General features: G+C 40.8%; 1 protein-coding gene across 4 annotated transcripts in view; it reads right to left on the bottom strand.

Annotated features, from left to right (window-relative positions):
• Positions 1 to 5,563: 5,563 nt before the first annotated feature.
• The window catches only part of RAP1A (RAP1A, member of RAS oncogene family), a 91,917-nt gene continuing 83,155 nt past the window's right edge, over positions 5,564 to 14,325 (bottom strand). For all 4 annotated transcript variants that reach the window (XM_012778519.3, XM_012778516.3, XM_012778518.3 and 1 more), the window contains 2 exons: positions 12,609 to 12,724; positions 5,564 to 9,584 (listed from right to left, as the gene is read on the bottom strand). In XM_012778519.3, coding sequence (XP_012633973.2) covers positions 12,638 to 12,724 — 87 coding nt within the window. In that variant the 3' untranslated portion in view covers positions 5,564 to 9,584; positions 12,609 to 12,637. The remainder of the gene's footprint in view (positions 9,585 to 12,608; positions 12,725 to 14,325) is intronic.

Raw genomic sequence — 14,325 nt, 5'->3', positions numbered from 1 at the left:
ACTAGGATGCCCCTGCCTGCCTTTTGCCTCCTCTACCCAACCCTTAAAACAGCACAGTGAAATCCTCCTTCCCAAATGGCCTCAGAGGACTTACTTCCCAGCCCTCTGCCCTTCCGTCAGTGCTGACACGGCACCCTGCCCGCCACCTCTGAGCGCTAGACACACACCCCTAGGTCTGGAGCACACACACCCCACAGGATCGCAGGTAGCCTTGCCAATGCCCCTGAAACAAAGGCCACATTCTTAGTCTTGTCCCCCACTGGGGTCCTCCTTTCTGCCCGTGCCCCCACCTCCCAATGCTCCCAGAGAGTCCTTCTGTGTTCCTGGTCAGAGAGGGTGCTGAGGAGCAGCAGTGTGTCCCTAAACACAGTTTGGGGCAAGACTAATCTGACCAGGGGACAATCACAGTCACTTTATACTTTCCCCTGCATCCTGGCCAGGCCTTGGGGAGAGGAGAGGGCAGGATCATCAACTCTACTCTATACCAGGACTTGACTCTATACCAGGTTCCAGGCCACAGCTGCCCTCAGTCCCTGGCTTCTGCTCACACACTCTATTCACCCTCTATATGGCCCTCTGGGCATATCCCTAAACATGGCTGCGCCTTTCCAGGGACGTGTAGGAACCCCTGCCAAAAGCCACCTCCCCCATGCTGTACACCTCTGCCCTCTCGGGTTCCTACCTCGCCTCCCCCCACCATGACCTGGCTCTGGGCTGACCGCCTTGCCCCTCTTTGAGTCCTTTCCACTCTGAATGTGACGACTCCTAGTTTCCTTCAGTTGGCCAGGGAGAGGCGGCTCAGGCGCCCCATCTGAGGCTGCTAGCAGGTGTTGGTTTGCAGGGGAAGCTGTCCTCATCCAAGGGAAGAATCTGGCTTTGTTTTCTTGTTCCCAGCTCTGCACATTGCTTTTGCCCAGCCTGTCCCTCAGCCCCCTTCCTCACCTCCTCTTCCCGCCTGGAGGCTGTAGCTTGCAGCTTCAAGGAAATGCTGCCTGGGGTCCCAAGGACACAGAGGAGCCAGTGCAGGATCTGTCTGTGAGCCTGGTGACTTCATTGTCACTCTCTTCCTGCCTTCCCCAGGCTCTAAAGGCCCAGCCCTGCCCAACTAGACCCCAAACTGATTTGCTCAGCCTCATTTCTGGGTACTTCTCACTACCCACTTTATCCTCCAAGATGAGTGACTTTGAGTGCTCCAAGCTTGAGTTTTTTTTTTTTTTTCCATGCCACTAGGTCTTTGCATGTGCTGTTTCCAGGGGAATCTGGTTCCCCCGCTGCCTCAGGCTAACTTGCTTGTCCTTCACCAGGTGGTTTTAAAGGGCATCTCCTCTATGAAGCCCTTCTCAGAGGCCTTATCTGTGCCTCTACCCAAAACCACAGTACTTATTCTGCAAGTCACTTCAGTGCATGGTTACCTTCCCTTTCACATTGTGAGGGTGGCAACTATTCTCGTTACTCATTTCCGTATCTCTAGCACAGAGCAGAGGGCTCCCCCGATGTGACCTCCTCTCCTCAGAGTGAGCCCAGGGCTGAACCAGCCTCCTGCTTCTCCTGCTTTAGGTAGGACCAGCAGTCAAGGCCTCCTGGGTCAAGGCCCACTTTGCACTATACTCCTCAGCCCATCCCTCACAAGAGAGGGAGCTGTGGCCAAAGTCACTTTCAAGAGAGCAGGGAAAACTCTCCGTCCCCAGAGCCCCCACCCAGCTGTTATGCCGTCTCCTTTGTCCCCGGTCTGGCCTGTTGCTTTTGCTTCTTCTCCACCCTCCTTCCCAGGCCAGTTCTATTTCAGTGCAGGCCATCTAGGGAGCCTTCATTCTCACCACTCCCACCCGGTTCCCTGTCCCCATTGTCATGCTGTCATTGGGCCGCCCAGAGCTCAGGCCCTTCAGATGATCCCAGCCACTTCTTTCCCATGCCTGCACAGTCCAAAGTGGATCTCAACTTCCATTCCAGAGGAAATCTTTATCCCAGCCTCCAATGTTTTTCCTTTTCTTGCTCAATCCCTTTCTACTCACTTTCCTGACCTGGCTCATCTCCTTGTCCTTTTTGGCAACATCTGGCTCTGGACTTACCCTACTCTGGGATTTTTTCTAACTTGCTATGCTGGTGGCTCTACTGGGGACATTGAGTCTGCTAGATTCTTCTCCCCTCATTGTGACTACAGAGGGAGGGGCAGGGCAGGGCAGGGCAATGGGGAAGGAAGTTGAAAGTTGGGTATTCAGCACCCTCCCTACCTCTAGCCCCACCACTGGCCACACTCCAGACATTGTCTCCCTAGCAGGGGCTGAACCACCAGTAAGGCAGCATGTGGATAGTCATCTGTGTGGACATGGCAGGAAAGGGGGTGGGGGTGGGGTATCAGGCATTAAAAAAACAAATAAAAGCAAGAGGTTCTTCCCAGTGGGGTAAGTATAGCAAGCGAAATCCCTGCAGACTTGGCTCTCTGAGCAGCGGTGTCGAAGGGAGTGTCATCATCCCAGACATACTCCATGTCTTAGCCCAGAGCCTCCACTTGCACTCACACACCACTGGCCCGGGAAGTTACCTGTTACCACAGCCAGCACTGGGCCAGACAGATTTCAGCGGGTGTCAGAGTCCCTGATCTGAGGTTGTATCTGTTAAGTCAATTCAAATCCCAGAAAATAAGGGGTTAGACTTTGCATCGATGACTCCAAGGCTCTAAAGAATTCCAAAGCTTCTGGCCTGGGCCTCAGGACCTTGCTGGGAGTGTAGGGATGAAATACCTTTTAGCTTCTCCATTAAATGTATCCCCTCCCCAAGGAAGACAGCCAGGGCCCAGTGCCTAGTCCCACTAATCCAAGTTCAAGACTGTATGCTTAGCATCCCCTTGATCCTAGTGGCCCCTTGATCCTTCTAACTCCCCAATCTGTGCAACTGGAGAGACAGACATTAGTGACGCTAAGGGCAAGGTTGACAGGGGCTACAAAAGTGTGGCTCACGTCCTTCCTTTCACCCACAAGAGGGTTTGACAATGGGATCTTGATAGAAAGCACCTAGCAGGGGTGGTAAGGGAAAGAGCCCTCTCGCTAAGCCTTTGCAATACAATATGGTAGATTTCTAGGAAGGGCCGAAGGGGCTGCTGTCTCACGCTGTGAAGAGCAGAATGGAAAACCTGGAGGTTGAGAGGAGGGAACTAGTATATTTGCATGCTCAGTAGGTGCCAGGCACTCTGCTTAAGTCTGAGGGGAACAGAATCATATCAGGTGAAGCAGAGGAATCCAGAGCAAGAAGAGATTTTTCTCTTCCGTCCTAACATCTTTGAGTGCCAAAGTATTAATGCTGGCTCCTTTCTAAACTGAACATCTCTCTGGGAGTGATTACAACCATGGGCCCCAGAGATCATTTTCATTAGAGAAAGGAGGAAATGAAGTGAGAAATAAAGAGTGGGAGGACCATTTGAATCCACGGGGCGTAACCCTTATAATACTGTGCTTTTCATCCTAATCAGTTATGAAATTTCTCCATCCTTCCCTCACCAAGCCTCACCTGGATGATTGTTATGTCCTAGCTAGTCACCTAATTCAGTCCAGTAGCTGCACTGTTAACTTCTTGTTCCAAGGCTGGCCATGACATGGCCCCAGGACACTCCTTTAGCCCCTTCCTTCCACATTATTCAACACCAAATGACTCTTGGTAACTTCCTGATCATTTGTGCTTTCTGTACTTGCTTTTCCCTGACATCTGCCTATAATACTCTTCCTCTCTCACATGTTGAAAATCTCACCCTTTCTTAAAGGCCTAGTTCAAACTCTCCTCCTCTGAGCCATTTCAAATCTCCCATAACAGAAAGTATCTGTCCCTTCTATCTCACACTACTTTGCTTAAAACTTCTTTATGGGGCTTTTTTTTTTTATTAGTTCTTTATGAACTACCAGTTCCTGTAACTATATGCCACCCATGCTCCTATACGGGCAGCTTCTGTAGACTACGTTGGACCCATTTAGCGTACTCAGTTTTCCTCCCATTAGCACACAAACATCCACTGTTTCACCCATCTTAATAGGGCAGTCGATGCTCAATGTCTCCAATGTCTTTCTTCCCACTTTTCCCTACATCCAGACACCATCCCCCACCTTCCAGTGATAGTCCATCAAGTCACCAGTGACCTCCATGTTTTCCTCTTCATCTCCCAACCTCACGATGGAGTCCCTCAGGGACCTCTTTTCTATCCACACTCAACCTTAGTGATCCTACCTAGCTTCATGTTTTAATATATTAAATGTAAATCTCCTGTCTAGGCCTCTTCGCCTAAATTTGACTCATATCCAACTGCCTACTGTAAATCTATAGAATCTAACATACTTCTTACATTTAGTATGTTCAGAATTGAACTCCTCCCCATTCCCCTTTTAACCTGCTCTGTCACTATCTTGATTACTGGCTGAAAACCTTGACTCCTATCATACTCTACATGTATCAGTAAATCCTACTGGCTCTTTCAATATATATCTACAAAGTAGCCACTTCATGGCTACCACTGCAGTCCAAAACACAATTTCTCACTTGATTCAGTCCCGTAACTGGTCTTTCTGCTTCAGTCCTGTTTACTGTGGTTGAGTCTGATCATGTTATATCCTTTGCTGAAGTCCTTTCCATGGACCCCACACAGAATAAACACTGAAGTTCCCCATTACCCAATCCCATCACCTCTCTGTTATCTACTACTATGCTCCCTCTGCTACAGCCATATCGACCTCCCTGTGAGTGTTCTAACATGCCAGGCACAAGTCCATCTTACGGCATGTGCACAGACGATTTCCACTGCATGGAAGGCTCTTCTTTCCCCCGGGCAAGTGCATGAGCTGCTCACTTCAAATACTTCCTCAAATATCAACTCCAATGAGACATAAACCTTTAATCTATCACCACCACATTCCCTCTGCCCAGAACTCCTGCTGCTCCACACTGCTTAACTCTTCATATCTCTCTCTCTCTCTCTCACACACACACACATATTTTTACCATTTTCTAAAGATAAAAACAATACAAGGATTGCTCAAGGTCAGGAGTTCAAAACCAGCCTGAGTAAGAGCGAGACCCCGTCTCTACTATAAAAAGAAAGAAATTAATTGGCTAACTGATATATATATATATATATATATATATATATATATATATATATATATATATATATATATAAAATTAGCCGGGCATGGTGGCGCATGCCTGTAGTCCCAGCTACTCGGGAGGCTGAGGCGGAAGGATCGCTCGAGCCCAGGAGATTGAGATTGCTGTGAGCTAGCCTGATGCCACGGCACTCACTCTAGCCTGGACAACAAGCGAGACTCTGTCTCAAAAAAAAAAAAAAAAAAAAAACAATACAAGGGAAGGATCTTGGTTTGTATTGTCCATTGTTGTACACCAGCATGCAGATCAGCAGCTGGCATACAGCAAAAGCACAATAATTATTTGTTGATAGGCTTGTAAGAACCATGTCCTGTTCTGCTTTATATGTCCTATGACATTTAGCACAAAAACTTAAACATGGTGAATCTTTAAAAAAACTCATTGAAAACAATAGCTTGAAATAAGAGTCACACCACTGTTTAGAATGGGAAGGTTTATTAAGGTTTTTCCTCAAGAGGAACAGCCAATCTCTTGCTTCTTGAGAGAAGCAATTAGTGGGAAATGTATGTCACACCTTGGGCCCAGAACCACAGGAGGCCGCTTAACAAGCCCAAAGACCTTGCATCCCCCAATTCTCTTTTAAAACTCAGTTAATGTCTGCAAAACAGAATCTTTGTAGCCTTTCCAGAAAACTAGGTACCCAAAGCCTCCAGCTGTTCTCAACAAGAATATTTAAGCTAGACAGGGCAATAAATGGATTGCACATTCAACAATCTCAAGATGAAATTGCAGTAAGAAAAATCCATGATTAATGTAATGTCTGAACTACATTTTCAAGCATAACTTACATTTTTTACATTTTTGGGAACATACATGCTAAAAGCTGGGTGGTCAGACTGCCTCAAAGCTGACATTCATTTCTCTCCCCGTAAGATGGCTCTTTCCAGATCCTGGACAAGCATCCAAACCACTCTGCCCCTTTAAGTTTGAAACTGATTCAAGAGAGGCTATTTTAACACATATTTAGCACCTTAATTAAGCAAACTCAAACTAGAGAAAAGGTTATTTTCCTCCTCCAAATACCTGACAATTTCTTCACACTTTGGTTTCAACAAACATACAATTTGTAAGAGTATATTTTATGTTTTCTAACATTCTACTGTGAGTGCTTACAAAGGAAAATACCAAGGTATTCCTTATTTCTTTCTGTCCTAAAACAAAACTAAGGCACATGAACTGACAAATATATGTGTACCTATAAGGATAAGGGAGCAATATATTTTAAATTGGCCATGTCCAGAAAATGGTTTATTACTACTCATATGTAGAGAAAAAGAGTTCCAAATCTATTTTAATAAAGTTGGTAATAAAATAAAGATCAGTATTTTCCCTAAGAATTAACTTTTCCAAGTACATTATAGCTTCAAAGAAGTGGATTTTTTCACTGAGGAGTAAAAGGTGGCCATTTATGATGGCAGATCAAGGTGCCAAACACAGATTTGTCCACAGTTGTAGGGAGAAGAGAGTTACATACCAACAACCATATTTCTCCAAACATTCTTAAGAGAACTACCATGTGGCCACATTTCAGTACATTAAAGTGTTATTTATATCTTTGATGAATTTTTTGTATATCTACCCTGCCCTATTAGAGCGTAAACTCTGGAGGGACAGCCTCTATAACTCTTTGAGAAGTATGCAGTGTCTATAGAATAGGTGGCTTGAATACAGACTTCAATACTTGTAGAAGTATTAACTGATACTGAAGCTCCCTCTGGTGGAGTATAAGATCATATTTAGATTATATATTTATTGTTAATTTCTAAAACTAGATTGTTTGGGGGAATTACCAAGCCATTAAAGTCATTTGTGTTTTAGTTGAAAAAAACAAAACTATCAACTGTGGCATCAAGCCTCTTTAAATTACATGTCACTCATATAACCAAAGCCATTATACTTTAGCCATGAATACTAATATGGTATAGGTCAGTTCCTAGATATTTATCAGTTCCTAGATATTTGTCAGTTCCTAGATATTAACTGAGATTCATATAATATCCTAGAGACTTTAGATTTTTCAGCTATAAAAATACATATGATTTTCAGGCACCCTGCCCTCTGGAACCAAGATTAAGGAATTCACCTCCGGATAATATAAAAACACACCTATATTCTCATTTTCTAACAGGATACCTTTCCATCTTGCTCAGCAACCACAGATTTCCTTCAGATAGCAATGCACATCTTGGATTTCAGCTGGTTCTGCTCTGCATACCACTGTGTGCCAAAGGGTATTTTTTTTTTGATGGTTCCACCTTTAACCCAAGTGGACTGTATAAGATGTGACAAAAGAATCTAATAACAGTCATCTTTCTCCATCACATTCTAAAATAGAAGACACTGAGTTTATGCTACTAGTCAAGCACACTGAAACCTGGAGTTAGTCTTATTAATGTTCTACTTAATCTGGTAAATAACTACACAATCTATGTAACAAGGTCACATTTAGAAAATTTTACTGGTGAGATGTATTCTACAGTTTTAAGTCCAAGGAAATGTTTGTGAGGATGTTTTAAAGCAGAATGACTTTTAGAGGACTTTAAATAAAATATGCCACCCTGACCTGGACAAACTGGCCCTGATGCTTCACTTATTTTTAAAATTTGCTATATTTTTGGCCCCTCAATCCCATGCATATGCATAACTAGATCAGCAGAAGGGAAGTGTTAGGTAACTAAGTTTATTAGAAACTCAAAAAAATACAATTTCCAATTTTTCAAAACAATAACAATTTCCCAGGTTGGTTAGATAGAGCTTACATTTGATTTTTAAATTTCAATTTAGTAACTGACAGGCTGACCATGCTCCCGGAAAATTTCAGCAAGGCATGAATACTTCTTCATAACCTAGTTGCAATGAGATAGTATCTAGATCCCTGAGCAATGATTTAGACTTTCTAGGACTGGTCTGCTCCTTAATATTTGGGGACAAGGCACAGGATTTCCTAAGCTTGTTTTTTGTTTGCTTGTTTTATTTTTCCTTTTCTAGCACTTAACTGGATGACAAGCTTTTTGCTCTAACTCTCTTTACAGAATCTATATAAGTAAAATATCACCCTGGGTCCATGTCCTAATTAAGCCCTATCTTTTATAAAAATGGAAATAACTGGGAAGAAAAAGAAAAGCACCACTATATAGGAAGCTAAAATTTTAACTTAGCAATCCTTTCAATATTACTACCACCATACTATGTCATAAATAGTTAAAGCAAAAGTAATTAACACATTCCTTTTATGTGTTTTAACTTTCACTCACTTCTCTCAGAAATTCTTCAATCTCTTATAAAAGTTTGAAATTTTTCACATTTAACACTTCAACGGTGGGCTCATACCCAACAAATTAACAATGGCAAAATAATTCCCTTGATGAAATTACAAGCTGTGGAAGATTTGAAATAGTAAAAGTTAAACCCTGATACAGTATTAAACTTATGTTTTTACATATAAAAATAATACACAGTGGGATATTTTATTCAGTAAGATACAATCTTTAAGATCAAGAGAGAATATACAAAACTATTCTATGTAGTCTGATGTATTTTACTGTATAGTAGGAATAAATATATCTAGAACAGAAAGTGCTGAGGTCTGTTCCTAGAGAAATCACCAGTTTACTTAGTATAGTTTAAAGCCAAGTGTTCTGCAGATACCAGGCAGAAAGGAGCTACTGTTGCATTTAAAACAACGTGGTCATTATAAAACAAAGGCCTTAATTCTACAAACAATAACAAAAACACACAAACCAAATGAAAATGTACTAAAATTTAATCATCCATAAAAGCTGTAATTTAATCTGACAGTAAAACACAAGAAGCAATATTAGAGTTGGTTTAGTATATTATATATTTCAGCTTTGAAAGCCATAGAAATCAGTTATCCCAGTTTTTTTTCCTATAAAAGACCCATTTTTCCAAAGCATTATGCACAAACAATTTTAATTAGAATATAATGACAGATGATATTTCATAATTTTTAAATATAAAATGAAGTCAATGACTCAAAAAAGTTATCTGCTGCAATGAGTTTGAGGGGAAATTTCATAATCTATATCATTACAGATATAAAGTATAATGGTTCAACTTTTTTTAGTGCTTGACAGGGAAGAATCATGATAAAAAGGTCAATATGAAATCATTTGATTATAGTAGCAATATCTAACATTTGAAATGCATCCATGCTCTTTTGTATAATCATATTAGAGTCAAGTATATTTATTTTCACATCTGTTATAACTGCTATTGCAAAGGAGAAATACTATTGTCTTATTTTCCAAGAGATATACACAGAGCAATTTTTTTTCTCCAGGGAACTTGTGCAAACCAATATAAGATCTAAATTCTTCACATAATATATAAAACAGAAGAAGCCTCTTCAGATTTATTTTTTGAAGTCTGGAATGCTGGCACTTTCCAATTAGGCAACAGTTCTTCATTCCTGAAATCTAGAACATTGAATAGATATGGATATACATATATATACGGTTAATCTCTTATGTCAGAAGATGGTGGCAAACAAAAAGACATTCAATAATATAGAAAGAAACAATGATTTTGGCTGATCATCACTAGAGAACTAAATTATAACAAACAGCTATGGTAACAGGGCTATTTTAAATTCCCTTTAAAAATATTTAAAAAATAATCAAAGATATAAGACTGAGTTCACAGGAGGGAAGTCTATAATTGATTAGCTTAGCTATTCCTCAGTTTTCTTTTCTTTCTTTCTTTCTTTTTTTTTTTTGAGACAGAGTCTCACTCTGTTGCCTGGGCTAGAGTGCCGTGGTGTTAGCCTAGCTCACAGCAACCTCAAACTCCTGGGCTCAAGCAATCCTTCTGCCTCAGCCTTTTGAGTAACTGGGACTACAGGCATGCACCACCATGCCCAGCTAATTTTTTCTATATCTTTTTAGTTGGCCAATTAATTTCTTTCTATTTTTAGTAGAGAGGGGGGGAGTCTCCCTTTTGCTCAGGCTGGTTTTGAACTTCTGATCTTGAGCGATCTTCCTGCCTTGGCCTCCCAGAGTGCTAGGATTCCAGGCGTGAGCCACCGCGTCCAGCCCACAGTTAGTCTTAATGTCAACAGAAGAGAATTAGGTTAAATGAAGAATTACTGATGATGAATTTCTCTCAGAGATCTTTAAATATGGGATATATAAAAAAGAGATTAACATGTTTCAATGCGATTTTGCCTAAAGGCTACAGACTAGATCAGTTGCCCTGAAGGTTCATATACTCCTACTTTAGTGTTTGTAATTACTATTTAAATCTACCCTGTATCTCAGCACTTTTAAAAGTACAGGAACATGGCATTTCTAGTCTATAATCACAATAAAATGCACTGCAAAGTAGTCTGATTGCCAAGTCATCTATTATTTGGTATTATCAAACATCCAGAGATCTCAGGTGACTTATTAAGTATATTGTAAGCTGAATTACATATCAGGGTCTAAGAATTTATGTAACCAGGATGAAAGTCTTATTTTCTAGATCAAGGTCAAGATTTATCTCCTCTAAGGTAAAACTCATAATACACTGTCACACTGTTGGGTATGTATGAATGAAATTTTAAAATCACAATAGGCCAGGAGGTGGCACCTTTTTCTTTAAACAAAAGCCAAGAGAATAGGAAATTAAACTAGGGCCAGCCAAGGTAATGGTGTCAATGAGGCAGTCAACTATAAGAGTTCTCATTTTCCCTTCCTTTCCACCCTTACCTAAACACACACAAACACCAGTAGTCTTAACAATAATCACTTTCAGGGAACTGATGATTCAAAGTTATTAAACCAAGATTTCGCTAAAGGCCTAAAGTAGTGGTTCCCAACCTTTTCGGTACCAGGGACTGGATGGGATTAGAGGTGGGGGATATCACAGCTCAGGTGGCAATGCAGCCCTGTTCCTGACAGGCCTCACATGGATTGGTACTGGTCTGAGGCCTGGGGGTTGGGGACAGCAGGCCTAAAGCAACCGTTTGGTCAGAAGCTGTCTTTCCTAAATCTTACTATCAGAGACAATCCCGATACTCTTTTCTTCTTTCTGCCCACTTTTCCTTTAAAAAAGGGGGTATAATTACTCAGTTGTTACCCTGAAGGGATATTCATTCATATCTCTAAGGAAGCACAGATTAATTTAGAGCTCCGGAAGAAATAATCTACTAAACGGACCCAAGAGACTTAAATAAGAGTTAGTGTAATCATCTCTCAAGTGGGAACAGTTTACTTTCCTTTAACTGGACTGAGTTTAGTAATATTCATATAATTAACATCAAATTATGTCATAAATCCACTCCATAAAAATATTCTTTTATGGTATTATTTATGGAGTTGATGAAATGGAAACTGTTCAGGGGATTTGAATACATAATTAAAGAAAAACAAATAAATAGTCCCCATAGGGCCTGGTCTTTCACTTGATAGACAGCTTAAATGCTGCCACTAATTTCTCTCTAATGGGGCCACTTAATGAAAACTTAAGTGGTACTTAAAGTCAACTACTATTTAATACTTAGAAGGCTACAGATGAAATGTTTCTATGAAAGAAGTTGACCCATACCTGAGAAGAAACAACTACCAAACCTACAATGATATACAACTACACATCGACACCAATGGCTCAAATTAAAGGCTACCAATACCAATTTTGAGGGGGATATGGAACTCATATACAACCACTATGAAAACCTTTTTAGCTGTATCTACTAAAGTTGTCCATTTGTATAGTATAGATATGGCCATTCTATTCCTAGACATATATTCAACAGAAATGCATGCACACGTGCGCAAAGACATATATGAGAATGTGCACAGAATTATTCATACTAATTACCCAAAAGAACCCAAATGTCTACCAATAGAAGAATATATAAATATATTGCTAGTGTAGTCATACAATAAAAATGAACTACTGCTACATGCAACATGCATAATTCTCAAAAAATATTTTTGAGTGAAAGAAGTAAAATAATACTTCATGTTTTTGTTTATGTAAAGTTCAAAGACAGGCAACACTAATGTATGGTGTTAGAAATCAGGCCAGAGGTTACACTGAGGAGTGACTACTGTTGATACATATCAGAGTGTTCACTTTGAGATAATTCATCAAATGTGTCCTTATGTCTTTCTGCTTCAGAAGGACCACTGTTTCACTTCAACTCAGGATGAATTTGGGAGTCATCTAGGAAGGCATTCTGTTCATTCAGCCAGTATTATTTGAATATCCATTCTTTAGAAGGCACTGGGGCCTCAGTGGAGAGCAAAGCAGATTTGGTTCTTGCCCTCAAAGCTTTGAATCTCATGGGAAGAGGGCAAGTTATCCAATAGATAAATGTATCTACAAGTTATATATCACATTTATAAGTTATAGATACTTAGAAAGACTGCAATAGGTAAAATGGGAAGTGGTTAAAGTTTGGAAAAACTCAAAATAAGAGGACGAGAAAGGTATTTGTTCGGCCTTTACCATCTTACCTGGCTCAGAGCTGCTGCTGACTATGGGCCTAGAGCAGCAGACATGATTTCTTTTTAGGCTTCTTCTTTTCCACTGGTGTTTTTCTATTTATCTGTCTGACCAGGTCATAAAATATCTAAGTAAAAACAAGAAAAAAGTACTTATTCAACCAACTTTTGAGAACCTGTTCCACAAAACAACACTGTTAAATATCATTTTGCTCTTAGCTCTGGATTTTGCTGCTTTGTTTTACAGTCAGGTTTCTTAGAAGCCCCAACTGACTTTCTCAGTCAGGATAAAGGACTTACCTATTCATAATGAAGAAAATACACTTGCTCTTAGACATTCAATATCAAATTAAGAAAAAAAAATTGGTAGTGAAAACTTCAAATTTATAGAAAAACTGCAAAAAATAGCACCAAGAATTTCTGTGTATTCTTCCCAGATTCACCATTTAGTAACATTTTGCTACTTTTACTTTATCATTTTTTCCTCTCCTTGCACACCCACACACTCACACTCTATTTTCTTAACCCTCTGAGAGTAGTCTGCATACTACAAATGCCTTAATACGTGAGTGTGTATTTCCTAAAAACAAGCATATTCTGTTGTAGAACATTACAGTTATCACATTAAAGACAATTAAGCATTGATACATTACTTTGTATTATCTACAGCAGTGGTATTATCTACCTTTGTGGCACCAAGGACCAGTTTCACGGAAGACAGGGGGGAGTGATGGTGGGGTGGGGTGGGGTAAGCTCAGGTGGTAATGCCAGCGATGGGGAGTGGCTGTGAATACAGATGAAGCTTATGAGGCTTAGCTTGCTGTTTCGCTGGTCACCTCCTGCTATGCACCCTTTCCCCTCCAGTTTCTAAGTTTCATGGAAGACAGTTTTTTCACAAATGGGAACAGGGAGGTGGGATGCAGAGCTCTGTGGCCTAGTCCATAACAGGCCATGGACCAGTACCAGTCTGCAGTTCAGGGGTTGGGGACTGCTGATGTACAGTACAAATTCCAATTTTGTCAGTTACCCCAATATTGTTATTATAAGTCACTTTTCCCCACCAGGGACAAGTTCCATCTAGGATCATACATTGCATTTTATTTCCTGTCACTTTAGTCTTTGTAAATCTGGAGCAGTTCCTTGGCCTTTGTCTTTAAGGACATTGTCATTTCTGAAAAATAATGGCTAGCAATATTATAGAATTTCCATTTGGTTTGTCTAATGTTGTGTCATGACTGGATTAAGGTTATACATTTTTTGCTAAAATAGGACAAAATAGACACTGTCTCTCTCTCCAGGTATCACATGCAGAAGAACATGATTTTTTTTTTTTTTTTGAGACAGAGTCTCGCTTTGTTGTCCAGGCTAGAATGAGTGCCGTGGCATCAGCTTAGCTCACAGCAACCTCAAACTCCTGGGCTCAGGCAATACTGCTGCCTCAGCCTCCCGAGTAGCTGGGACTATAAGCATGCGCCACCATGCTCAGCTAATTTTTTCTATATATATTAGTTGGCCAATTAATTTCTTTCTATTTATAGTAGAGACTGGGTCTCGCTCTTGCTCAGGCTGGTTTCGAACTCCTGACCTCGAGCAATCCGCCCGCCTAAGCCTCCCAGAGTGCTAGGATTACAGGCGTGAGCCACTGCGTCTGGCCAGAACATGATTTTTGTTTGCCCCCTTTTTGGTGATGTTAATTTTGGTTAAAGTAAAAAATAGAAAAAGTCTGCTG

Source organism: Microcebus murinus, chromosome 2 (genome assembly GCF_040939455.1).
Source record: "Microcebus murinus isolate Inina chromosome 2, M.murinus_Inina_mat1.0, whole genome shotgun sequence".
In the NCBI taxonomy this organism is placed as follows: domain Eukaryota; kingdom Metazoa; phylum Chordata; class Mammalia; order Primates; family Cheirogaleidae; genus Microcebus; species Microcebus murinus.
The sequence above is the reverse complement of the archived record's forward strand: the minus strand, read 5'-3'. Positions and strand labels throughout refer to the sequence as shown.